This window comes from Tigriopus californicus, chromosome 1 (assembly GCF_007210705.1).
Source record: "Tigriopus californicus strain San Diego chromosome 1, Tcal_SD_v2.1, whole genome shotgun sequence".
Lineage (NCBI taxonomy): Eukaryota > Metazoa > Arthropoda > Copepoda > Harpacticoida > Harpacticidae > Tigriopus > Tigriopus californicus.
This window is the reverse complement of record NC_081440.1, coordinates 9,380,449-9,407,946: the sequence shown is the minus strand read 5'-3', so window position 1 is coordinate 9,407,946 and position 27,498 is coordinate 9,380,449. Positions and strand designations below refer to the sequence as shown.

The following is a 27,498-nucleotide window of genomic DNA, read 5'->3' as shown; positions in this document are numbered from 1 at the left end:
ATAAACACATATTTCCTTCCTTTCTTCCTTTCTTTTTTTTCCTTTTTTCTTCCTTTCTTTCTCTCTCTCTCTGTCTCTTTATTCTGTTCTTTCTCTCCTAATCCCCACGTTAGCCTCACGGCCAAAGACGAGATTTCCATTAGGTGCAATCACACGCACGGACGTGAGAATTATTCTTTGACCATATCGTCTTAGCCAATATTTTGGATAGCTTTGTTTCCATGACTATGAAACACACTCCAAGACTAAAAGCCACCATCACCTTGTTTGGCCGAGGGGTAAATACCTAGTCATCACGAACATATCGCACATAATGAGGGATTAGTAGTACCTGTACAAGTACATTGATAAATCTGCTCGAGAAAAGCTAAAAAATAAATCCTTGGACGGGACAGAAGCTTCATTTTTCTAAGAGCAACATTTTAAACTAAGTTGACGCTGAAATCAAATGTTCTTGATCATTTGTTTTCAAGGAGCGCTGTTTTGAACGGCTTCGAGTTCTTTTTCATTTTTATTTTGGCTCAAACGCACGCAAGTTGATTGGTTCAAAATGGACCCTGGGCGCGTCCTTCGGATAAGAGTGAAAGGAAAGGACCAAACTGGATGGATGACCTTTCATTGTGACTGAGTGCTCTGGGAACTTCCTGGAAACAATCTTTGTTTCAAAAGGGATAGAAACCCGGCCATGAAATGGCATAAATACAATTCACAAGGTCTTTCGACGAAAATGGATTGTATTGAGGATTCTAGGGCTGCCTGGCTGCCTGACTCTGATTCTACTCGACTTCGACTTCCATACCATGAGTGAAATATTTTAATTGCTTACCCACGAACGGAATAGTGATGGCTTTTAAGAACTCCTTCTTTCACTTCGACTCAATTCTCGAAATGTGGTCTTGCAGTTCGGTTTCCAGTCGTCTTGGATTGGACCCAAAGAAAAACCACTTGGCAAGAAAACCAGTCCTTTTCACTCACAAAAAAGAGCTTTTCAAGAAAATCTTTGATGTTTTCCGGTTCCATCAATTATCCATGGCGTTGAAGGTTCATTCGGTCTTTTGACAGAGGAATGAATTATTCCAACAACTTACGCTTACACTTGTCTGATGGAGCAAAAATTGGGAATTCTTTCCATCCAATTCTCTCCGAATTGATTGCTAGCCCTGTGCAATCCCAACAATATTTAAAATTGAGGGAAGAGGGAAAGAACGACGGATCTGCCTGGAACGACTGCTCTATTGACATTGAGAGCCACATCCAAGGTAGACCTCGCTATTATATCGAGGTCCGAGGACGAAGAAGAAGAAGAAGAACAACGCTTTGAGCACCTTGTTGGCGACGTGGTCCGTTTTCGTCGTTTGGAGAATTGGAATCAACTCGAAAGGAGTAGAGGCCGAGGTCATGGAGAGAGAGGAGGGGAAAAAGGGAGAAGAGCGCAAAGTGAGGCTCGACCGGAGCGGCCGGCGTCAAGTTCGAGGGTGGTGAGTACTCAGAAGACGCAAGGAACGCCCTTTCTCGTGTTTTGGGAGCCTAGTCGAGCGACCTCAGTGGTGGCCCTTAGAGAAATGGTTCCAGCCAAATTCTGCTGCTTGGGAACTGGTCAAACATTAGAGTTACTTCAGGAGCCATTTACTGTATGATATTGGGTCTTATTCTGGGTAAAAAAGAAGAAAACATCTACCTCAAGCTCCGTGGTGAACTCTGCTGGTCGATTCTGCTCCTTGGTAATCTTGTCATCCCTTAGCCAATTTTCCGTGCGTGCTTGCAAATACCTGGTTTTTCGAAGGTTAGAAAGCAGGAACATTGCCCACCTCATGTTCCCACCAACTTAATTCACTTCCATTACGGTTTCGACCACTGCCACTTTGATTGTGTAGGTACAAAGAGCTGCTTTCGTTTCCCAGCAATTGAAAAGTGAACGAGTTATTGCCACATTTAAATGCATGTCGGCCCGAGTAATTGGACCGCAGTATCACCAATAATTGTAATTAATTACATTTGAACTCAGTGTAATTGAAATTAATTTCATTTTGACCAATGCGATTGAGATTTTTCAGTTACATATTTCAATAACATTCTCACCCATTTGACACGTTTTCGCGCACAGACTTTTAAGTCATTCTTAGATACACTGTACATCGTTGTTCCGCACTCAAAGCAATGTTTCATTTCCAATCGTTCTCTACGCTCTTTTTGATATACTTTAACTAAATTTATCTTCTCCAACATTAGCGTCTTTGGCGAACTCCTGATGCAAAATTGACATATGCTCAACAAGGTATTATCTAAAAAATATAAATGCAGACAATTTTCTTTGCATTTCCATATACAAAAGTAGCATGACAAGAGGTCATGAAATGTCTGTTTTCAAACAAGAAAATATGAAGATGATTGGAACACCAATAGCGCCAATCAGACAATGAAAGTAAATTCTCTCAAATCACATAACAATCTCATGTAATCCCTGAATGTAAATAGCAAGAAAAATAGCAAGAAACGGGTCCATAAAGCATTTGCAAATGATTTATAGGTTTTTGTTGAAGAGTAAAAGAAAATGTAATTGAAGTACAATAGAAAAGTAATTGTAATTGAACAAGTTTGAAAATAGAATAACTAATTAGTAGCATTTCAAACCCATGTATTTGTTATTATAATTGATTACATTTTTCAAGTAATTGACACAGGTTTGAGTATTAACGATTACGCATGTTGCTAAGTAGAGTTCCTGAACGTAGTTCATAGTGCAGAAAACGCAGGGGATCGTTTTCGAAGCTTCTACTTTCATACTTTGAGGCCCTTTTGGTTTGATATGCATTTTTCAGAACAAACCCTTTGGGGCGATTCAGAGGTGTCTTGAAGACCAAGGCCAATGTTGTCCATTTTGCATGTTTATTAGACTGATTTGCACTTGACAAGAGTTATAACGACTTTGAAGCACAATCTAATCCAAGGTAATTTTTCCGATCAATCGTGACCATTTTTCCATGGACTCGCTCATGTTTAGTGGCTTTTTCATTTCGTATTCAGCAGATTTACTTGTGCCATGATTATCCAAGGTAAGTGTTTAATAGAGATATTGTACGGGGTCGTAATAACCCTTCTCCCTCGGTGTGATGTTTGTTCTCAGCCATTTTAATCACGTCGGAAAGTTAGGGCGACACACATTATTCTTGGTTGTTTCATTTCGCTTGACATCCAAACTTGAATGGAATCAATTTGCCGTAAGTGATATGATCTTTGAGGAGGCGAGAAAACTTTGAACAATGAAGACTGACGAAAGAAGAAGGAAGAAGGCAGCCTCGGGACTGACAGGAAGAGACCGAGGCGAAGATGAGCGGGCGTGATCAAGATCTCCTTCGTCGACGACCGGGTGAAAATGTAGAAACGGCTACACCACCTCTCTATCTACGTATGCCAGGGGATAAGCACACACTTCGGAACGCGACGACGACGCAGCGACAACGCACCAAGCAACTGGAACTCTTTGCCCATTGCAATTGAAGATCTTCAAGCTCCTGGATGGAATGCTACGAAAAGCATCTGCCGGGGATGAGAATCACAATTCAGCAAGACCTTTATCTTCTACTTCGTCTCTCAATCAGATCAACGCCGAAATATTTATCAACAGGTCAGCAGACATTAAGGTTCGGCCAAAAGATGTCGAGTGCATCATCTATCATGAGTTGTGATTCATGACTACAATACCAGCATTGAGTCTGCTTAGTAAACCGTTCGAGATGAAATTCCGTGCTCTGAAAGCTCTTGACGAGTGCTTAGGTTGGGTTTATTTATATTCATGACACTCGTCCTCACTTCAGGGAGATATGTCATAAACTGGAAACATCCAACCGCGATCAGCATGGAAATGAGCGGGTGCCACACACTTACTGTGCATCCGTTTCTGAGCCATGGTATTGTACCCTAGAAGGCAACGAACAAGGCAACGAAGAAGGCAACGAAGAAGGCAACGAAGACAACGAAGGCAACGAAGGCGTGATGGGAGTCGAGCGGCGAAGAAGAAGAAGAAGATCTATGAGGCCCACTTATTCAGATCTAAAGCGTTCATCTGCCTATTCCCTTCATTCTGTCCAAATGCTGCATTTGAAATGTATCTCGATAGCACAATGTGCGCACAGTCAAGATTGCCGCTTTATCGCATTTCCGTATGGGTAGAAGGCAGATGCACGCCCAGCCAAACCCATCCGTCTAAGACAAAGACGACGACCCTTAATATACGTACATACCGTATATGTTTATTCTCCAGATTTGCGACTAGGATGTGGCAAGTAGCCATAAGGTACTACAGAAGTGCAATGAAAAAAATGTTAGGATCCAGATAGACCAAAGGTGAGATCAAAGACCAAGCCAAAAATGAGCCATATTTGTAAGGAAATCAAGCAGACAAGCATGGATTTGAATTGACTTTTCTCTTTTGACCCTTTTAATGCATGTGAATCGATGTGAAGTCTTTTCTTTATTAGCGTTAACTTTTTTTCCTGTTATCCCATTTTACTTATCAAATATTCATGTGGGAGATGAAAGTGTAAAACCAATGGTTGCGGATATCTTATAAGCCGATTGACCACTTGCCCAGTAGTTGTCTGGCCTCTAACGTCCGTGATATAAGGTTAACGATGAGGAAAAAGGTCGGCTGTCTCACAACTGAGTGTCACGTTTTCCCGATAAGACGATATTTTTTGCTCTTTTTACGTTCTGATCCCTTTAGGTAACGCCGTAAACCACCAGGGTTAACTTCTCTGGCCTTGCACCTGTAATTTGACGTTTGCCAACATGAGGTAATTGAAACGAACAAGTCAGGCAGGATTCTCCGGTGGTGAACTTTGATCTGGTATTTGGTTCCACTGTCTTCGAATATTCATTTCGCACCATTGGACCATATAAGGATTGAGCGCGACCTCAAAATCCACTCACTTTTTTTGAATGGCCCTCAAATATTGGGTCACCAGTCCTCATGACTTTTTGGTAGCCAACCAACTAACTAAGCCAACCTGCCAACCAGCCAGCCAGCCTGCCATCGCATCCCAGATCAGACTGTTCAAAACGAAAACCTGGTCCACCTTTCTCCTTTCGAGGAGCTTTTTTCCCCGAGTCAATTTCAAAGCCGGCTTTATATGTGGAAGTGCGGGATAATCTTACTTTGGTTGGTTGGTTGGTTGGTTAGCTGGCTGGCTGGCTGTTACCTCAAAGGAAGATGAACACGAAGGCAATTTTCGGAAGTAGAAAATGATGCCGCAGGATTAATGGCCGTCGAAATAGTTCCTTGTTCCATTACCAGAATGAGCAACCCTGTTCCCTTTCTTGGCCGGGTGCCTCTTCTTTCTCTCTCATTCTCTCGCCATTGTCCTGGAACACCCATTCTGAGGAAATTGCCAATGACCTTATGCATGAAAAGCTCATCTCCTCGCCAATCCAGCATGGCACCTACAGCACTACTAAGACTACCATCACTTCTGCTCCTCCTATCCTAGTAGTAGAACCACGTACAAGTACATAGTCTAGTATGGTGGTGGTGGTAGTTCTAGCGCCCAATGAGGCGATGACCCAGGCCAATAGGGATGCATGCTTCGCCCATTACGATATTTCGCCAGGGAATTTGTTTGAACCCCGGAAGGAAAAGGAGAGTGAGTGCAGAGCGTCCTTAAATACATCTTTATCAAAAAGGCAAAATGGCCGCCGCAGGCTATTGCATTTTATGAAGCGTATGTCTTAATCATTGATAATAGACTCACATCGAAGACGGCTTACATATGGCTTACATATTTTGCACACCAATGTACTACGCACAATACGAGTACAACGAAAGAACAGTCGTGACACAAGATGTGGTTCCGAACCACCGAAGAAGCTTTCAGATGCAAATTGGTGGTCATAGCCCATCCCAAGGGCTCTTTCATTCCTGCTTGCTTGCTAGCTAGCTAGCTCTAGGCGAGAAGTATCAATCCAAGCCGAAGTCTCTATCTTCCATGAACATCTCGTAATTTGGCGGTTCCTGAGAACACGCACTCCGCTCTCTTCTTGCCTTGATCCATATTCTTCCTTCATCCTCGGGCTCACCGCGAGAATAGGCTGGAAATTCCGTATTGGATTTCCAAATTGTCGGAGAAAATGAGCCCCTCTTTAAAACTCAGATATTCTCTCGTCGGAAACCCAGTAGCTTGATTTAAATTTTTGCCAGATCTTTGTTCAGGAAATACCTAGCCTGAATAAACGGCCTGCTTATACGGTAGGTACATTGGAAGCATTTCATAAGCCCAATACAACTTGGAGTCTCACTTCATCTCGCTACAAAGTTTTAGGCGCAGAGTTTGGTTTAATTTTCGCTCCCTACTTTTTGCCCCAGTTTGTCCATGGCCGGCGAAATTCGTACCAATGAGGAAGGGAATGAAAACCAAACGCACCGATGAAACGTTCCTGAACTTTCTTCAAGGTTTTGACCATTCAATGCATCTCTCTCACAGCACAGATACTCAAAATAGACCAAATTCATGTAAATTAAGATAGATAATTATATCAACAATCTATATCGATTAGGCGTATTTCTATGGATAAAGCAAGACCAATTCTCATAGTAAGGAGAACTTCCTGAGGTCCAAACACGAAAGCAGTTAATGAGATGTTGAAAAGACTACAATGATGGATATCTTCAATTGCACAAAGCCGAAAAGTGCGACCGTTTGTTTGGGGCTCTAGTAAAACATTAAAAAGTCACTGAGTCATATTTTGATCATAGGAGGAGCGAAAATTGCAAGCAATAAGCTTGGATAGAATAAGAAATGATTGTAAAGGTTTAGGTGATTATGTTATATTCTTACCACCAGAGGCAAAAAGCGTATCATGGGCCGTTTGGGCAGTGATAGGCGGGTGGGCTTAGTTTGGGCTGTTACTTCTCTTTGGATTTTTTAGCACTGCCGTTGCCCGATTCATCAATGTTATAGGTTTGAATCAGAACATAGGCACCTAGGTGTACCTTTCATTACAAAAATATACGTTACTTGTTTGAAAAATGTATGCACTTCAAGCACTTTACACTCGTTAAATCGACGGAACTGATAACTGAATTGAGGTGAATTTGGCCGCTCGAGATAGTACAAGCCAGATACGATCAGATCAACTGATTTAATAACTTCACACAGTGCTAAAACCCATTAATTTAGGAAAATCAACAAGGGGAGCAAAATGGCATCTATAATTGAAAACAAGGGGACTCGGGCTATTACAAGGTTGTTACCATTAATTGTTTCATTGTTCATTTTTTCTCTTAATTCATCTTTCTAAATTTAGTTTTCTGTTGAAAGACAGGGACCTCAAGCTGTCCCTATTCAACTTATTTTCCAGACCTGCCAGTTGCAACATCTCTCAAGATGTACTTTTAAATGGCAATTGAAATAAGTTGTTTGATAAGCATATTGCCTGGAAATGTAAATTAAATCCATGATATTTTTATCACCATGGGTTGAAAATGAATTACTCTTTTTATTTATTTATTTATTTTTTGTGCAGAATTCCTTACCGCTACCGGGATTGGAATCCCAGCAGTTCAAGACAAGAAGATTATTTATTTTACTTGACTTTTATCTATATATATTATTTGATCGACCAATGAATTGGAGTTGGCTGATCTGGCTAATCCTTGAATGTAAGGTTCATCCGGAATTTTAGTCAAAAACTTGTCCAAGACTGACTTAAATCCTGCTACTGGATCAACTCCTACATTTGCCCTACGAATATTTGAAGGCAGCAAATTGAACAATGAAGGAGCCCGAGAAAGAAGAGAGTTGGACTTCATTGTTTTAACTAGTCTGGATTCTTGAGGGCTTGAAGGTGCTCTCAAAATGCACATTAAGCCTCTACGGTCACTAGAATTGACCCTAAATCCTGGGTTGGGACAAAGCTCATGAATGCTTTTGAAAACGTACAATATCAGATACCTTTCGTACCTTCTCTGAGTACTGTACAATCCCAACCGTTCTAACCTTTCCCAATACGAGAGCTCTCTCATATCTTCAATGTTCCTAGTAAAACATCTTTGGACCTGCTCGAGCTTTTGCAAACCTGCTGAACTAATTGGAGCCCAAATGGGAGAGGCATAGTTAGCATCGTGACGCTATCTCTGGACTTAAACTGGCTCAGTCACAATTGTGAAAGCTCGTGTTTGACCTTCATGTACCCAAAGTGGCATAACTGTGCTACCTTCGAGACCGAGGACCAACAGTCAACTGGTTAGATTTTCCATCTGACGTTCTTGTTCAAAAGTGTTCCTGCCGCCCATCCGTCTATTACTAGCAAGACCTTCAGTTTTAAAGGATTATACATCCCCATGTGATACTTGCTTGCACTCGCAAGCGACTGAATTTCAACCAGTGCTCCCTGTTTCAGGGTTGGATTGCCAAGACACGATCATATTCTTTGATTAGACTTGGATTAAAATATTAACCTTAAGACCATGAACATTCTCAATGGGTCTTATGTAACCTAACTGAGGATCCTCAATCATTGAATCTATATTGTTTCTCACCTATACTGATCATCACTTTTCGAGCTCTGATATTGAAGGTTTCTTTGAGCAAAGACCTGTTTTTTAAAGACTCATACCTCAGAGTTCGGGGCTTGGACGTTAACCGGTATGAAATTACACTCGCCAAAGTAGTCAGCAAATGCTCATTTTGGGTAACGTGCCTTAACTCAGAGGTACGAGCCTCAAGAGAGTCAAATAGGAGCTCCACATTTTTGGACTATGTCCATTCCATCGGCATAGGTCAGAAACACAATTCTGGCTTGTCAAGGACCTTGCAACTGGAAATTGTTATTGAACAGATATCCCTCCTGAAAGATCATATATCGTCTCCATTTGATGATGATATCGCGTAATTCGTCGCGTAAATTGTCCTTAGCTCTACCATCAAAAAGAATTGTAACTGTTACCCCACTCCTCAAGTGCCCAACTTCAATCAAGGTTTCAGTGTTGTTTACTGTCGTGTATGTTGGCAAATTTAAAAAAAAACTTAAGTTTTTTTTATTTCTTGCATACCTAAGTCTTACAGCTGATGATTCAATGAGTGTTAAATTCTCTGCATCAAGATGGCTTTCTGGTAGCCTAATTTCTTTATCACCTCAAATTTTACGTACATGCAGAGTTTTTACACTGGTAGATGCCAAGAACAGAGTTCAATATTTATGATAACTCTAACTGGAATTGATGTCTTTCTTTACAGAAAACATTGAAATGTGATGAGTTATCCAATGTCAATTTCAGGGATGACACTTGACGAAATGATAAACCAAACCTTGAAAGAAGATAAAAATGCTTCAATGTATATAATGGTTTGCTTGCTTAAAATTCACAAATAAGGACAATATCTTCACAAGATTTCAGCATCAAGAAGATTTCTCTAGAAGAGTTGACTTGAAAACTCCTTGGTCTTAGTGATTGGTAATCAACAATTATTCTGAGCCAAAACACCAAAATATTCAGTGAACTTTAAAATCTCTGTCAAGACATTCCAGACTCTTTGTCATTGGATCTCTCTATTGAGTAATCAGGTGCTGAAAACCGGTTACACAGGTTTAGACAAAGGTTTATTGTAGAACACTGACTGCAGAATATCACTTGGGTCAAATGATAGTAAAACTAGGCCATGGGAGAGAGGTAATCCGGTCCGATCAACAACTCGGTGCAAAGGTTTTGTTGAACACATCACGAACTTAAAATGGAAAATCTAAATAGTTGGCTGTTTGTCCTTGATCTCCAAGGTCGCACAGTTATGCTGCTTTGAGTACATCAAGGTCAAAAACGAGCTTTCACAAGTGCGGCTGAGCCAGAAATGTTGTGAAGGATAATTAGTCATTTTCGACCCATGGTGGTGATCAAAATATTATGGATCTAAGTTACGTTTCCAGGCAACATGCATATTTAAATAACTGATGTCAACTTATGTCATTTGCCATTTATAAGCACCTCCTTAGAAAACTGTAAATTTTGAAAGATGAAATAAGGGCAAAAATGAAAAGTGAAACCATTGATGGCTACAATCTTTTAGTAGCCCGAGTCCCCTTGTTTTTAATTCTAGAAAGCGTTTTGCTTCCGTCTGCCATTTTTCTAAATTAATGGATTTTAGGGCCATGTTGAAGCTTGAAATAAAGATATTTGGCTGGCGGGAAAAAAATGATTTCTTAATGAAATGTGTGCCTATAAGTCTATGTTCAAGTTAAAGATTCATGATTTAGGCCATGGTTGGGCTACAATCCAGAAAAAAAACAATTAAATGCTCATGACGCGCTTTTTTGGCGCGGGGCGACAAGAAGTTGATGGAATCAACCACCTTAGGCTTCAAAATAATTTCTTAACAGGGCAAGACACCCTGTATATGAGCAGGAACTCTTCAAGCCGTTCATGTACATATATATTTGAGATAGGTTATAGTCTAGCCAAGTTGCGCCACAATCGTTGTAAGAACTGCCATGATTGGAGCTCATCTAGTCTCTCCAAATCGTAATTTACACAATTGTTCCCCATATAAGACACCATTCAAACATGATGCCAAAGCATTCTAATCTGACATTATTTTGCCCAATTTGCCATAACATACCAAGTCAAAAAATGTGTAAAACGTAAAAGCAAAATGATATGTGCCAAAAGTTGGACATCCGTGACAGGGTTGAAAGCATGTGTTGCAGAGGACGCACTAGTATGAATTCCGGGATCTTTACACATCTCTTATTGATCACGAAGCGATATATTGTACTGTTTAGCCAACCAAACGGTCGGGCACTCGAGATCCACATTAGAACAAACTTTTCCTGTTTTTCTTTTGTTTATGACCAAAGTCGTACCCACCTGATTCATTGTAGAGGCGATTATCAATCATAGCTGCGGAGAAAGGCCCTTTGAGGTTGGTTGGTATAACTCAATTGAAATCATGTTCACTTTATTATAACCTTCGGTATTCATTGCACATTAGGTTCACGAAAATGCCTTCAAATGAGCACACTGATCATGCATGCTCTTCAGTAGCCTGTCTAGTATCAAGGATAAAACGACACCATGTGCCATGTTTCACTCTCTCTCTCTCCCCACAGTTGCTACTTGTTCAATCCTCATGCATATACGCGCACGTAGGAGTACGAGTACATACATAGTAGTACAAAGCAAGACAAGTGGCTTTCCGTCCGAGCCATCATTTTCTCTGGCCTTCTAAACGGGAAAGTGATGTGGAGAAAAACAAGCTTAAAGCGTGGCTGCCGTTGTTGTTGTTGTTGTTGTTGTTAGTAGTGGTGGTATTACGCAAGAGTCAGGAGCGAAAGCCTGCTTAAAAGAGCGGACAAAATAAGTTTGGCCCAAGACGATGACAAGGGGAAGTAGTGAATCGATGAACTTGAGGCCAATACGTCTCCAATATTCTGGCATTGTTGCTGCCGCCAGGATCGGACTCGGCCAGTAGAAGTCTTGCCGAATATGCATAAAGATGCTTCTTGGTTCGAAGTGGGCACTTCACCATAACGCTCAGAATAAGTCACATCCTTCTCAAAGATTGTTTGAGGTGGAAATGATTTGGTTTTGAGTTCCAACCGGAAATCCGCCACATCCTCATTCGTATTGACGCTCCAACGGAATTTGAGAAGATCATCCTCCCTGAGGGGATAAATGAAAGATGGAACATCATCATCATCATCATCGCCCTCGGCGGCGGAGAACATGAAGAAGTAGAATAAAAGCAAGAGAAAGAAACCTAAGAAGGGTACAAAACGAAGAGGTACCCGGCCATTTTTGCATTTCTTACGGTATGATTTTCTGGAAGACCACATCCGGATTAAGTTTAAACTGGTTGGCTAGATCGTTGTCATCGCAAATGAGTTGCTCCTCCAATAAAGATCCCACCGATCGACCCTGGAGATACTTGGGGGATTGACAAATGGTTTTATCCCATGGACCAGCTCGACCGCGGAGTCTTCCTACGGAAATCAGCCAATACGCCACTGGACGAAGCAAGCAATCACATTTCAACTGATTTCCTAGAAAATGAATCACGTGTAGGGAAGTCTGAATCTGTGTAAGATTCTTTTTAATTGCATCAAATTCATTTCCGGCAGGAATAAAAGAATCCGTAGATGTTAAGCAGTGTTTACCTTCGTAGTGGATATCCAGGCCTTTCTTGATGTTATGTGCCAAGCCAGGGTGAAAAGCAGTTAGCTTGTTAAAACTCACGTCCAAAAGACGTAGTTCTTTGTGCTCCACAAGTTGCTCGACCGGGAGCGAAAAGAACGAATTGTTTGCCATCCGGAAGACTGTTAAGTTGGGCATGATTCCGAAGCGTCCGTCCATAAACACTTTGTCATCCAACTGATTGCCCGAGATGTCCAAAGTCTCCAATGTCGTGAAATTAGTTAAGATTCCTGAGTATTTGAAAGAAAATCCACGTCATTTCGGGAAACGAGGTCGTGAAGGTGTACAAGTGCCTTCTTACCTCGTCGGATATCGTTGAGCATGTTGTGGCTCACATTCAAGTGGAGAAGATGCTTGGTGCCAGTGAGAATTTCTTTCGTCAGCACTGGCATACTATTGTGGGAGAGATCCAACCACTCCAAACGATAGGGGATCCACTTGTTCTCAGGGAACATCTTCTTTGTCACAAAGGGAATCCGATTATAACTCAAATCCAACTGAAACGAAATGGGCCCATCTGAGGTACTAGAATCCTAAAATCCACTCATGATGATGTTCTTCAAACGCACACCACGAAATGAAAGGCACCAGGTTAAAGCGAGTTGACAGACAGACAGACAGACAGACAGACAGACACAGAGACAGAGAGAAGGAATCGAGAACTCGAGCACTTACCCATCTCAAAGACTGGAGATCTTCAAAAACTCCATGAGTTTTATTTTGAAGTCGATCCAAATGGTTATGAGATAGATTGAGGGTCCTCACGGCTGTCAAACCTGAAATGCGAGATGGGTCAGAGGCTTGGGCTATTCAACAACCTTCGCTGAGATCGTTGGGATGGCAAGCGAGGGAATAGTAATCTGATAACAAAAGTGACCACCAGGCACAAAATGGAGCTTAAAAATTTTTCTTCGTGGGTCTTCTCCGATATTGAAAATCGAAAGACTCTTTCTCGAAACTTGACCCCCAAGGTTTGCGCAAACGTTTCAAATTTTCAATATCTTTCAACGCAGAAGAGACGATCGAACTTTCTTCATGAGGAGATTTTACCGGGGGACTGTCTGTCATCTTGTCATGGTAAAGATTCCAAGTTTGGAACAACTTTCTCGGCTTTGGTTGACCTAGAAAGCAAACGATATTTTCATCCTGTCAAGGGCGAACGTTTCCACTTACTTTGGAATGCTCCTGGAGGAATATATGACAGATTGTTCCGACTCAGGTCCAGATGTTGTATTTGCAAGAGACCCTCGAATGCATTCATCGAAATGTTATTGAGCTGGTTACCACTGAGAGTGATTTCAGCCGTGGCTGGGAGTCTTCCGAACGCTCTTTGGGTAAGATTAGTCATAAGATTATCATCCAAATGGAGAGTGCGAAGCGACTGCAAGGCTCCTAAGGCCTCCCAAGGGGGTCGAGTGATGTTGTTACCACGCAACTTGAGCGTACCCACAGTGTTCAAGTTGTCGAACCGACCTCCTTCGATAGAATCTCCTAATCTGTTATAATCGAGATCCAAAACGATCAACGAGTTCATGGTGGGCCAAGCTTGGCGACCCTTGATTCGGGTGACCTCGTTGTGAGCGACATGGAGATGATTTAAAGAGATGGGTGGAGACGGAATTTCACCCAGACGATTGTGGTCAATGTGAATAGTCCGAATGGAATTCAGGCCGCTGAACACGCTTCGACGGACATTTTGCAGTTGGTTGTAACTCAGATCCATCTCGAGCAAGCTCGGCAGCTTGCCAAAGGTCGAAGACTCTAATGTGGTGAGACTGTTATGTTGGAAATAGAGGAATCGTAAGCTGAAAAGAGGTGTAAACACACTTCGCCCGATGTCAGAGATGTTATTGTAGGAGAAATCGATAGTATGCAGCTCGAAAAGTTTGGGAAAGGAATTTTTCGGAATATCCATTAAGTCATTATGACTGACGTTGAGCAAACGAATGCCTCGTTGGTTCTTCATGGGCACATCAGCCAACGAAGTCAGTTGATTATATTGAAGGAACATCTCGCCGGCGTAGGTGCTATCATCGAAAGCTTCGGGATCGATAGTTGTCAGTCGATTGTGGGACAAATCGAGAAATGTCATGTTTTCGCACCCGCGGAACGCCCCCTCAGGCAGCGTGTCCAAAACGTTGTGACTGATGTTGATCTTGGTCAGATAGATGTTCTTAAATGACTCCCTGTGAACTTCTTTGATGTTGTTTTCCGCCAGATCAATGGTGTCGATGAAACGAAGGTCAGAGAACATTTGGAAGTCCACTGTTGTGAGATTATTTCTGGCCAAGTCGATGGTTCCAATTCTCGAGACCCCTCGAAAAGCACCTCGGCCTACTCTCTTGATTTGATTGTCGGACATGTACAATCGCCTCATAAATCGCATGCCTCGGAAGGAATTCGCGTCCAAACTCGTCAATTGATTGTGGTTCAAATGAAGGACCCGAAGGACGGAATTGCGCGAGAACACGCGGCTGTTCAAAGTGGGAATCTCATTGTGAGACACATTGCACCACAACAGTTTGCTCAGAGGAAGGAAGTAGTGAGGCTCAAGTTTGGGAAATTGATTGTGCGATAGATCCAAGTACTCCAAATTGATTTGCGCCTTGAATGTGTCTTTTGGGAAGGTCACGATTTTGTTATTGTACAAGCTCAAGCGTTTGAGGCGTCTAAGGCCGCTGAAAACGCCTGCGTGAATGTTCTCCACCTCGGACTCGCTCACTTTTAGGTCCAGGAGTGCTGACATGCCATCGAAAACCTTGGGTGGAAGATACTTGATACGACTCCCATCGATCTCGAGTTTGACCAAATTGGTTAAGTTCTTCACCGCTGGTGGCACCCTCGAAAGCCATGTGTTATGGATGTACAGCTCACGCAGAGACGCGCCAATCCCGTCGAAAGTGCCATCGCTAACATCTCTTATAGGCGTGTCCACCACCCACAGCACTTTTAATGTCAGAGGATTAAAAATGTTGCCATACAATTTCTCTATGTTACAATTCGAGATCACCAGAGTGTGTATGAGAGGCTTCACGAGTTTGATGGCATATCCCACGGCGGCCAAGTTGGTGTTGGAACACTCCACGTGAAGCCCTTCATCCCCATCACTAATACATTTGCACGGATAGATCTCCCAATCCTCAGGACACTGATACTTTGGCGGTGGATCGACCCATTTTTGACATCGCACTTGTTTTCCCAATCCCACCAGAACCACAAGGCACATGTATTTCATCCACGTCATGTCTGTTGATTCGATGTACCAGATCAGATGGGTGGGTACCCGGAAGAAAAGCACTTAGTTTGGAACACGAACCCTTCAAATCACATACATCTTTGGCTGCTTGAACTTGATGTGGAACGAGAGTGAATATTTGCTCTTGTTCAACTTGAAAAGTAGGTTGCTCGGGAGGCCAAGGACGTTGTTGGTGTTGGTGTTGTTGTTGTTGCAGGTTTCAAGGCGAATAATGCAATACCATCTTGGGCAGGCCAAACCCTTCGCTAAGGAATCAATACTATACACCGTGGCTGCCAGGCCAGCAACCACTCCACTCTCAATTCAGGACAATCCCGTTGCTTTAGTCCACCACTGATCACCCGCCTCTGTAGGTAGAACACTCACTCATACTCCAAAATATTCGCTCTCACCATCGAGACTGTAGAACTCCACCCGAACATCACCGACAACTTTTCTGAGGAAAAGCTCTGCTTGTGCTATTGGCATCTGATGACGATTTAAAGTTAGTTTTCTAGCTCGAAAATCCCAGAAAGAGAGACTTTTTTCCTAGGCAAGATGTAGCCAGACCAGGTGGAAGGGATGATTACTTCATCCAACTCTGTGGCTGCATGAGCCATTTGCTCGGTACATCATCTACCGGGGCGCACAATCTGTCCTAAACCTTGAATTGCACGCGCACACACACAAACACGCACATACCATCCATCCACGAAGCAAGCAAGCAACCAACCAACCAACCAACTAACCAACCAATGTACCGACTAACTGTCCATTCGTCAATTCTAGGCAGCGTAGGCATTGGTTTCACGGATCCACTCCAAATGGTGGAGGAAATTGAATTCGGTGACACCTCATGTTAGCCTCATACGTTGCTTAGGTACTTCTTCATCATATGAAATATCATTTATTCATTTTTGTTCCTTTTCTACCGACATTGCTCGTTTGAGATGCTCCGTTAAGTCTTGCTTTCGAAACTCAAGAAATGTATGGCAATCCAACTAATGTTTACTAAGATCATTCAGTGCATTTTGCAAAATGGGCACCTCAGCGCTTCAGGGCCACAGATAACGGAAGAAATATTAGTGAGAAATGGCACGAAGAGTTTCCCTCTTTTGGTTTCTCATTCGCTACCAGAACTTCTTCCCATGGTTCTCTTCAAAAATCGTCTTTTTAAAATTGAGGCCGTTCCCTCCCAAAGTCAAAAGCAACTAGGTAGGTAGTTGACAACTTTGATGGTGACCCTTGGTTTACGGCTGATCTCTAGGGCCTTTGGACTGGATGGACAACGAAAAGACAAATGAGGCATCTCAGAACACATGGTGATTATGATTTCTGATTAGGCGTTTGCTCAAATGCCAAGACTAACAATTGTTGTTTACTTTGCTAAAGAAACAAAACCATTTTTTTGTTATTTAAGTGTCTTTGAAAGTAGCTCATTAAATCACTTAATATACATTTTAAAGTATCCCTGTTCAAAACCTAGTCAAACAACATTGTTATTACTCTTAGTTATGCATGCACGTACACAAAGTTTCATCAATATTTATTTAGCAGAGGCATAGTTGTTATTATTAATAGGGGTCAGAAAAATAGTCTGTGATTTCGATCAATGTGGTTTTTATTAGGTTGTGAAAATAAGTTTAAAAAAGGAGGAACAATTTTTTTGTTTGTTTTGTTATTCATGCATTATGTGTTTTTAAACCAAAAATGGCTTGGTTATTGTTTTTCACGATGTTCTTGTTTTTTGGGCTCAGAAATATGGTCTTGACTTTACATGAATGAAAAAAAAATACCCACAGGATTGTGACTGCTAAGTGAAAATCATACTATGAAACATCATACAATCATGGTCCAGGACAATAAGGAATACTCCTACCTTCTTAAACAAACCTTATTTCTGTTTGTTCAATTATGGTCCTAATTCCTCAGGCACATTCTAAAGGCTAAATTCTATGTTGTTGCCAACCTGTAACGGGTTTCATTATAAAACACCCGGTTAATAGTGCAGCCTTCAACCTGTATTCTTCCTATTCTGCTGAATGGTCATCCCTCTCAATGAACCCGCCATATTTCTGCTGAAGGCAACGATGTTTTGAATTGGATACCATACCACTTTAGAGCTGGGCCAAAAATCTACTGATTCACGTGCTTGGTTCCTTGAATCGCCAATACATAATAAAAGTGTGCAAAATATCACCCACGGGATTGAAATCGTCAAAATATTTACTTTTTGAGAAAATGGCCAAAACAATTGACAAAATATTTTTTATTGAAATTAGATGTTTTTACCCTCTCTAGTAATCACAGATCTTCGCCCTCGGTCTGGTCTGTTGTAAAGGATTTGGCCGTTCTTGCATGAAGTTCTCCAATCATCAATGGTTCAAAGGTGAACCTTCATTGCAGGATGCTTCAAAATTTGATTTGCACTTAGAAGATTTGTGCCTCCCTTAAAATACAATTTTTGGTTGAAGTAAAGACTATTTCTGAGCCCAAAGAGCAAGAAGATCGTGAAAATCAATTATCAAGCAATTTTGGAGCTTATTTTGGCCAATTTACATAACCTCAAAAACTACTCTGACCAAAATCACCAGCTATTTTGCAGACCCCTAATTATAACATCACAGTTCTGAAATGTTTATTCTAGGTAAGTTTCAAGTGGCATTATAACTATTTTCAGCTTTTTCTACATGCTTCAGAAAATCGAAACATTTTGATTTATTTTTGGAACATTGAAAAGCGTCGCAATTTCTTGGCAATTGCTAATATGTAAAACCGGACCATTTTGTGATCAAATTTGATGCAAACGGAACTAAGGATTCTCACAACATCTACTAATTGCATTTTCAAAAGATTATTTTATTATAGATTTTCACCGGATTGATATATAGCTGCTTTCAATCATGTGTTTTTATCAAAGTTGGTCCTTGTGTTGTTTTCAGAAAGAAAAACGCAACTACGTATAAGTCTCGACATTTGAGCAAGTGTTGTGACACCACCGTGCAGAGGCAATCGTAAAAGAATAGTCTAAAGAGCGACATGTTATGATAATATTATGCCAAGGATTGCATGATAATTTTCTTTGTAAAGTGCATTATTTAGTTTCAAGGTATCTCACTAACATATAGGCTTAAATATGTATAAGGCAAGGACGGTGGTAGCATTTTGTAAGTAGAAAATTTCTTTCTCCACAAGCATGGGGTCACTAAAGTCGGATTTATTGCGAGGCAACTGCACTCCCATCATCCACCTTGACCTTCTTTTCCACGTGAGCGTTGATAACTGCCTTGCCAACGGCCTTCCCAGTGTCTTTGGCTGTCCTTTTCACCAAACCCTTCACCCCCAAGGATGTGACATTCATATAAGTCATGGCTGCATTTCCGGCCGCCGTCATTGCATCGCCATAAACTACACCAGCTTCTTGTCCGTATTTGTGCTCCACCACTCTAACGGATTGGCTTTTGACACATGTGCCTAGGCTTTTGGCGGAATCTTCCAATCCAGCATAGACAGTTCCGTAAGCAATAAGACCACCTCGAGCCGCATCAAAGAGGCTTCTCATTGAACTGGACTTCGGTGGGCCACCGGATTGGCTAACCACTGCTCCGGTCATCGGCTTCTCAATTTTGGATGCGAGATAGTTGGAGACTCCTTTGGTAAGCTTGCCCACTCGGTTGGCTACAAACCCACTCACCTTCACCGTAGCATGAGTGGCATAGAGGGCGCCTTTCGCTGAATATTTAAAGGTGGCACCAACTTTGGTGTCGGTCTCGGCTGGAATCAACTTAGTGCGCTGCTGTTCACCCACGTATTCAATCAGCTCACAGGCACGTTTTGATCCGTAATCTAATCCTTTATTGACATATTCCGCACCCTTGACCAAGGTTTTTCCGATAGTGCCCAATCGCTGGTCCTCAGGAAGTAGAGTTTGAGATTTTAGAGCTGTGTAAGTGTCCAAGAGTTCTCTGAGTTGATCTCTAATATTAGAAGGGACTTCTGGTGCCAGAACTATGCCGACGGACGAGCCTGACTCGCTGGAGTACACGTCTGGAAACATAAAAGCTCCATTGGCCGCCTCCAAAACCGGGGAAGCCCCCGGTATCAAGGGATGAGTCCACCCTCCAACCTGTAAGCGAGCAAAATCACAAGTCAGGACCACGGCCAACTCGACGCATTAATTTTTGAGTTTATCGAAAGGCATGGTAACAACTTATGACACCCTTTCAGAATCTTTAGTAACAACGAATGCTCGATTAAGTCTGTCCACGCACTTCTCAGAAATATGGATTGTGAACGAGCTTCCCGCCAAATCGGCCTGCTTTTGGTCAAAGCGACTCTGAGCCACTTGTAGAATTAAAGTAATAAAATAAGGAATTTAGATCTCCTCAATTAGAGGTGGGCCATTGCTATATTATTTACTTGTAAAGTGGTTGGTTTCAAAGTTTAATTGCCAAAGGTTTAAGTAGGTGATCAAGAGCGGGTCGAAAATTGCAATTTTATGTAGTGTTTTCAACATAACTTTGGACATATCTCGTAAGTTCCCTAAACATAGTTTTGGGCTCAAATTTGGTCAAGTTCATCTTTCAACAAGATCTTGTGGTCCTATGAAGGGCTTATTTGGAATAAAATGAACGGTTTAGGAGATAAGATTTTTTTGCTTCCCTTCGCATCTATGTACATCTCTAGATGTCCGTGGTCTGTCCTACCTGAATAAAAGTGGGAGTCTCGGATTCGACACCGAGTTGCTGCCTAAACTTGAATATCCGTAGAGTGGAAGGAGCTGAAAACGTGGACACGGTTCCATCGGGCTTAATAAAAAAGATCTGCACACCGTCAGGCAATTGGAATAGTTCTTCAGCCTCGCGACTGGGTTCCAATAGGCGCGCATCGCCTCCCAAGAGGACTTCCTCGTCCACGCGATTCAAATCGTGCATGGCCGAGGCCACTTCCGACGAAAGGGCCCTGTAAATATGGAAACAAACATCACAATGGCCGGAATGACTGGCGCATCAGAAAAGAATGGTAGTATTGTTTGACAAAATGAGGATCCTCGAGAAATTTGCGGGATCGCACCCTAAGCTTAACCACGCCCAAAGCCCAAAGCACGAGAAACACCCGTTACGCGGTGCCCGTTACACCGTAGGTTGTTGGAAAGGATAGCCATGATTACTTCTTGTTGGCGGCCTCAGATACTTGCCTGGGTAGCCGCTTACCCGACCAACTTCGAACTTACCCGTAAGGCGATGGGATCACCGACATGACTCGGGAGTGAGGTGGGGGTTTAGGGTTTTAACCTGGTTTTATCTGGTATTAAGGCTAGCCGAGCGAGCTATATCGATGTCAAGTACCAAATCGATTGAACTTGTATTTGTGTCCCTGACTTGCTGACACTCAGGTAAGACTGTTTTTTCTTGGACAAATCAGCCGAGCCGAAATCATGGGCCTACAGTGGCCGGGGGGGGGGGAAGCAACTCGCCCCGTCCCCCTGTACATGTGCCTGTGACTCTGAGGGAGTGTAGACTTTGTAGGCGAAGACCCACTAGCCCCGGTTTCCCCTTGACGGCCCACACTCTGCCTCCTAGATGGATGTGCGTGAGTGCCCTTATGTGAGTGACGCATGTGCGCACTGCGTCCTCCCCACCCTCACTGAGTTAGCAGAGAAAAAGAGAGAAAAGCTATCTATTCCACCAAACCAGTGGGGTTGTTGTTTTCATCTCGCGTTCCCGCGAGACTATCTGGCCTCAAGCCCGAAGCTGCCTGTTCTATGCCTTGGAGTAGGCTCATGGAATTAAGTACTCTTTGGTTATTAGATATAGATTAGGTACACCTCCGTACTTCCATCCGTCCCTCTCACGTGACGTAAGCCCAGGCATGAATCCTTTGCAAGACCCGGCAAGACCCTTTCGAAGTGACCGACACGACGTTCCATGGATTTCATTTCTGAGAATCCAACCCGGTCCCTCGTCCGACTTGGCCCATGCGTGGCTGGCCGGAGCCATACGAAAGCGAGAGACTGATGGGGCTGGGAAAAGTGCTGTATTATTCTCAATCATTCTAGAACTCAGCGCATCATTAACACTCACGCAACCATGATTTTGAATTGATGACTCACTACTCTCACTCATTGCGTCAGTTTGGAAGGATTGAGAAATAGTTAGTCATAACTAGGGGTCGGAAACATATTTTTGGGGTTGAATTAAGTTAACTTAAATTAATTAAGTATTTTGCTCAATTTTGGGCAAAAAACCTATTTCATGAATTTTAACCATGAATTAACCTGAAACCAAGGGTTTTCGGGGAAATTGAAGAGTTTTGGTCATTTTAAGGGGAAGTTTAGGAGAAATACAAGTGGAGAGTAAAAAAATTAGGGCTGTTTGTCCCCACTCAAAGATTTGTTTGACATCAAACCTCAAGCTTTCATTGAGAGGAAGTGTTGAACTAGTGTCATACTGAACGTGATCTAATTCTAACCTAAAGAGGGGTGGTTAGATTTCCATCGTTTGCCACCAAATGTATATGTACTCATATTCTACAACCATGTTGATGACCTTGAAAAAAAAAACTGCAATTGTTGTGGCTAGGCCTTGGATACTGCTATCAATTCAATCACACCACCAAACAGTATAAATATCAATATTTGAGGAACATTTTGCATTTCAGCCAATGCTATACCAATATGCTGTTTAGCAAAGGACACTTGAAAAATTTATCCAACCCATATGATCCTTCTTGTCTTTGACATCTTTGAGAATTGAAATTTGCCATTTTTGACCACCTTCCAACAATTTCTGCCATTTTCTGCCACTTTCTGCCATATTCATCCACTTTTGGCAGAAAGTGGCAGAAATTCGATCAATTTCAACTTTTCCCATCGCTGTCCCTGGTACTGCCCTTGAAACTGCGAAATTCTTGAGTTTGACAAGTCAATAATGAATGATAAGTCATTGGAAATTATGATTATCGCCCAACCTCTTGCATTTGGATGAATAGCCTTCATTCCCGGTCTGATAACAAAGTGACATGACGACTGAAATCCGCTTCGACAACGGGGCTAAGCATCATTGGGTCTAAACTATTGTTCATGTGAAATCTATAATAATAATAATAATAATAATAATAATATCTTGATTTCGACCCTTAGTCATGTCATGGCGTAAAAATATAAGGAAAGATGGTGCATAAACATTATACAGACTGTAAGATGCATAAAAGAGACGTGTTCAAAATGGTAAAAGCAATAAAATAGTTGACTAGAGAGTGACATCACAGTGAATTTGATTAGAATTGTTTCAGTACACATGAAAAAAGTGACGAGGGTGAGAGCAGAGAGTACAGACACAGTTAGGTAAAGGTGAATGATGAAATTCTTGGTTATTGCAGAGTTGAGGATGGGCCAAATTGAACAGATCTTTTGTCAGCTCCCGTCTTTGATGGCATTGGGTCGGGAGCCGGACAAAGCTGCGTGACCGCCAATACTCCGAAGGGATGTCGGGTCAAGGACAATAAGGTGTTAGCAAGTCCTTGCTTGACTGGGAAGAACAACTTGTGTCCGGACATCAGCTCCGGAAAGGTCAGGTTCCCAACACTGTTGGACACTGACCTTGCCAGCCCGATGGTGAGGGGCTCGTTTTCGCATAGGAAATGCGTCCATGCATTGTTGGCATATTTGGGCACGCACTGGTATTGTTTCAGGAACTTGGTGAAGGTGGCATCGGCGGATTTGAGGGCGGATTGGGCGGAGTTGGGAAGCCAAAGGTGAAGGCCATAAAGGAAAATTGGAGAGATGTAGGTCCGGAAGAGTAGAAGAACTATTGGAAGGGGAAGATTCTTGATAGGAAGTCTATTGCAAATGTATCCGACTCTGGCCCTGGCCTTGACTTTTGATGATTTGAGATGGTTGGTGAAGGAGATTGAAAAAATTGATAGATTGAAAAGAATTGGCGATAGTGGATCCGGCAGAAGGCCAATGGAAGTGAAGTAGCAGGGGATAGGTCCTCACCAGAACGAATGGAGCATCTGAGTTCCGCATAGATGTTGGACAGCAGGACACAGATTGAACGCGGAACTCCCCACAGTTGGAGTTTGAGGAATAACCCCGTTCGGTCCACCCTGTCGAATGCTTTGGAGAAATCCACAAAGCATCCGTACACTCTCCTCTTATTGCTGATGTTGGAATGCACAATTTCATAGAGGAGAGTAGCTGCCGTGGTTGTTGAGCGGCTTCTCCGGAAACCGAATTGGAATTGGGGAAGGAGATCCCTATCCTCGGCCAATCCGGAGAAGCAGGCAGCTAAGAGGGTGGACACCATTTTCAAGAAGGGGTTCTCCAGGGCGATTGTCCGATGGTTGTCGGGAGTGTCCCTGGGCCCCTTCTTATGGATGAAGATGATGGCTGACTCCATCCATGCTGGTGGGAAGAAGGAAGAATGGAGGGCGAGGCTGAAGAGTTCTTGGAGGAGTGGCTGGGCTTGGGTCCGGAGAAGTGAAAGATAGAAAGGAGAAACCCCTGATGTTGAGGGGGCTTTACTCTTCATCTTCTTGAAGGCCACGTCCATCTCGGGATCCGTGAAGGGCTGAAAAAGGGGATGGTATTCTTCTAGGTAACCCTGGAACTCCTCCGCTACTGTTTCCGATGTTCATCCAACAGTTCTGAACAATAGAGGAGGAATTTACTTACAGGAATCTCCGAGTTGGTGGCGGGCTTTCTGGCACGTTTGTACAAGCCAGCCATTCTGGACGAAGCCATTGAAGAGAGCAGGTTCTCCACTTCCAACCTTATGAGATTGACATCTTCTCCGCCCTTAAAGTGATCCTGATCAATGTCGTCATCAAATCATAGTAGCACAGCTATTTGGTTGCTTTAACCTAAACGTCCAGCTCAACCAAAAACTAAGTGGCATCGTGTATTTGTTTTTTTCGTTTGGTTTGTCTTTTTTAAACTGAAGTACGTATGGATGTATTTTGTAACTTCCTTTGAGATGGCTTCAGATCCCAAAGAGTACGTATTTTCTCGTACCGTACTTTGCTTCCATTCATGCACAACCACCTAGAACATTGTACAAACTGCTGCCGCATCCCAACATGATAATAAGTCAATTGCCTCATGCATGCACATTGCACAATCGTGCACTTTTTAACCAGTGGCTTTTTTCTTCGACTGAGATTGCTCAGATTGCATTGTTGTCTGAACTTATCTCTAACTAGACGTGGGTTGGCCGGAAAACTGACAAACTCCTTCTACCCTTAATCTCTAGCTCTCATTTTTATCATTGGCGGCACTTCAACATGTATTTACCTTTACCTCAATGAACACCAACTATTCCGTCGAATGTTTTCACGTAGCGTATGTATTTATGTTCGAAATATGGGAACCAGTTATATAATTTACTTATAAAACAGCATATCTTTGGAATAGATTCTTTGAACATAGCAGATAGTTGACTATGGTTTCAAGCAATCACTTGAAAAGCCTTTACAATAATAAGAATTCTCCGTTATTGGCCATTTCCATGCCGGATGAAGATCGTTGCTGTGATGAGCAATTGGTGGGCGTATTGAGTGTAGGTGTGAACAAGGACGTGGTAATGCTCGACACCATCGGGCAGTTGGGTGTGAAACCAGTGGTAACATTCTCAAAACCCAATGTAGTGATAATGCTCGACGGAGTTTCGATCATCACCCCGTGGACCTCTTTGTTTTTGGAGACATCCAAAGAGAGGGTAGCAGGTCTCTTGGGTTTGAATGGGACAGCATGGGTCTCAGTGGCGCCTTCATGGAGAGGGGCGTTATTTATGGTGGTGAAGAGGTCGGGCAAGTCCTGGGCAGACTCAGTGACACAAGGCTCGCTCTTAACGGCCACTACTACATTGGATGAAGTCCGTGGTTGCGATGGTGCGCCTGAGATGGACAAAATGTTGGTTGAGGTACTGGATGGAATGTGCAAGGAACAGGTCTGTTGGTGAGTCTCCAAAATGTACTTTAGTTCATCTTTGTCTCCCTTGAGTTGCTGGATTTCCTTTTCGAGAGCTCGTCTCTTGCTTTGCAACCCTTCAACTTCCTCGGATAATTGATCAATCAGATCCATGCGGCGTTTGCGGCAACGTGCTGCGGCTTCCTTGTTCCGCAATCGGCGGACACGAACTCGCTCGGACTCCTCCGGGTTCATATTGTCCTGGGATTTGGCTCGTTTGGCAGGTTTACGACCCCCATTGCGATTCGCTTTTCTTTTTAGATTAGCATTGGCGCTCATGGCGGTGGACGCCATGGAGCGTGAGGATCGGCGGGTAGTGGGCTTCATGTCCCTGGAAATGGATTCGGGTCGCCACTCGTCGTCTGAATCGGATGGCGTCAAAGAGGATCGATCGTCGTCCTCCTCGTGCTTGAGTCCGCCCACAATATGAGGGATCACTTGGCTGGGTGTCACAATGGTGGTGGTGCCTCCGTGCCAGGACTTGCTATCTAAATTCACATACGTGATGGTGCTGATGGGTCCGGTTGAAGATGGAATCGATGGATCAATGTGGGCCTCGGAGGAGTCCTTGCGGATCTCATGGAGATCGGGGATGGTGGACGGGATGTCGAATTCAGAGACAACTGGGGGTTGAAATCCTCCGGTGGTTTCAAACTCGTGAATGTTTTTGAGGCATTCTTCACTTTCCAAGATCTGCGTAATGTTGCGCAATGTGGTCGGTGTCAAAGTGTTGGTGGGAGTGGTAGCCACTCCTTGTGGATGAACGAGTGCACTACTCATGGAAGGCATGAGGCACAAGTTAGGTTTCATAGCAAACAAAGGCACAACAACAACACCAAATAGAGTCAGAGATGCAGTGAAGGATGGATGATATGATATGAGTTAGTCTTCCTTCCTGGCCTGGCAAATTGAAGTGGACTCGGATGATTCACGTTCAGTTTCTGCTAAAGAACTGACTTGACAAATGTCGGTGTGATTGTAATATAACAGGAGAAGTGATATTCAGACTTCTGCGAGTTCATTCGATCTTCTGGAATGTCGGAAATCGAGCACTCGAGCCGAGAGACCTGAAATCACCAGAGCCCGTAGCTCCGTCCGTCCGTCTGCCCCGGTCTGTCCGTTTGTTTAGTTACCTTCGCGCTCGCACACGCTCTCGCTGCGCGCTCCAGCCTCGAGATCTAGCCTGGGGATTTCCAAGTTCTGCTCAACGCCCGACAAATTCTCCATAGCCTCCGTCAGTGGGTTCAGGGAGCTTGCTTACTTCAATGTTTTGGTCTGAGTCTGTTACGACGAGGTTGGCCGGGCGCGTATCGGGTTCGTACACCGGGTTCTTCCAGAAGATTCCACGCACACAGTGACGTCACGAACCAAGATGAGTCATTCTCGAATGGGACAATTCTTGGAATCCATGTCAGAAGGAGGACAGTGAAGAGGACTGAGGACCGCCGAGATCGACAGGGGAGGAGGGGAGGTGGAAGAGAGGTAGTACCTGGGACGGACGAAAATGTCCATGTTGTGGGCCAACACCACAATTTCTGACGAAATCTCGGACCCATGTCTTGCAGTACATCATGAAAATATATCACGTACAGTACAAGCAGCCCAGTGAGGCTACAACGAATCGAATTAGGGCCGAGGCTGAGAGCCAATTCGAGCCATCTTCCAACACGATCACCGTCAGACTCTAAGCATCCGGTCGGACGATCCGGACCACTTGCTCACCTAGTAGTCCAGAGAGTGGCGGACAAGATACCGCCACCCCAGGGCTAGGAGGCCTTGGTTTACTGTTTCCTGGAATAAGTTCAAGTTCTTCGAATAAAGGGACTAAAACATATTTTGGACTTGGGAGAAAAAGTTTGAGATTCAACGGCATCACCTCATTCATTGGAGCATGAGTTTTCTTGCCTCCATGGGATGCAATCTTTGACTAATTCGGGGAAGTGTTGTATTGCAAGTAATGTTTTATTGCCGAGTGTGCTCGCTACTGTATAGCATGTATTGAATTTGGTCCTTAAGCGACGCAAAAATGGTTTACAAAAACAGATTAACCGTCCTTTTTTTATCTTTTTGGAAGTACCCTCTTCACACAAATCGTCCCGTTTAGATTTGTTTTTA

The 27,498-nt window shown here is 43.1% G+C and overlaps 4 protein-coding genes across 5 annotated transcripts in view; all 4 read right to left on the bottom strand.

Moving 5' to 3' along the window:
- The window catches only part of LOC131885229 (uncharacterized), a 39,000-nt gene extending 27,715 nt beyond the window's left edge, over positions 1–11,285 (bottom strand). Inside the window, exon 1 of one of the 2 annotated variants that reach the window (XM_059233199.1) lies at positions 10,853–11,285. In XM_059233199.1, the coding sequence (XP_059089182.1) occupies positions 10,853–10,883 (31 nt within the window). In that variant the 5' untranslated portion in view covers positions 10,884–11,285. Of the gene's footprint in view, positions 1–826; positions 1,249–10,852 lie in introns of those variants that run through there. The other variant, XM_059233191.1, reaches the window with a different exon arrangement.
- LOC131885207 (protein artichoke-like) lies at positions 10,927–16,001 on the bottom strand. Its single transcript, XM_059233169.1, has 6 exons — positions 13,352–16,001; positions 12,854–12,954; positions 12,480–12,675; positions 12,142–12,408; positions 11,796–12,027; positions 10,927–11,647 (listed from the first exon to the last, which is right to left on the bottom strand). The coding sequence occupies exons 1-6, from the start codon at positions 15,420–15,422 to the stop codon at positions 11,296–11,298; spliced, it is 3,219 nt and encodes a 1,072-aa protein (XP_059089152.1). The 5' UTR covers positions 15,423–16,001; the 3' UTR covers positions 10,927–11,295.
- A 2,440-nt stretch (positions 16,002–18,441) lies between these two features.
- On the bottom strand, positions 18,442–21,053 carry LOC131885268 (spartin-like). The gene is made up of 3 exons (XM_059233280.1): positions 20,647–21,053; positions 20,120–20,375; positions 18,442–19,539 (listed from the first exon to the last, which is right to left on the bottom strand). The coding sequence occupies exons 1-3, from the start codon at positions 20,670–20,672 to the stop codon at positions 18,631–18,633; spliced, it is 1,191 nt and encodes a 396-aa protein (XP_059089263.1). The 5' UTR covers positions 20,673–21,053; the 3' UTR covers positions 18,442–18,630.
- Positions 21,054–24,740: 3,687 nt separating this feature from the next.
- On the bottom strand, positions 24,741–26,967 carry LOC131885266 (protein c-Fos-like). The gene has a single exon (XM_059233266.1). The coding sequence runs from the start codon at positions 26,191–26,193 to the stop codon at positions 24,886–24,888; it is 1,308 nt and encodes a 435-aa protein (XP_059089249.1). The 5' UTR covers positions 26,194–26,967; the 3' UTR covers positions 24,741–24,885.
- Between the last annotated feature and the right edge of the window lie 531 nt (positions 26,968–27,498).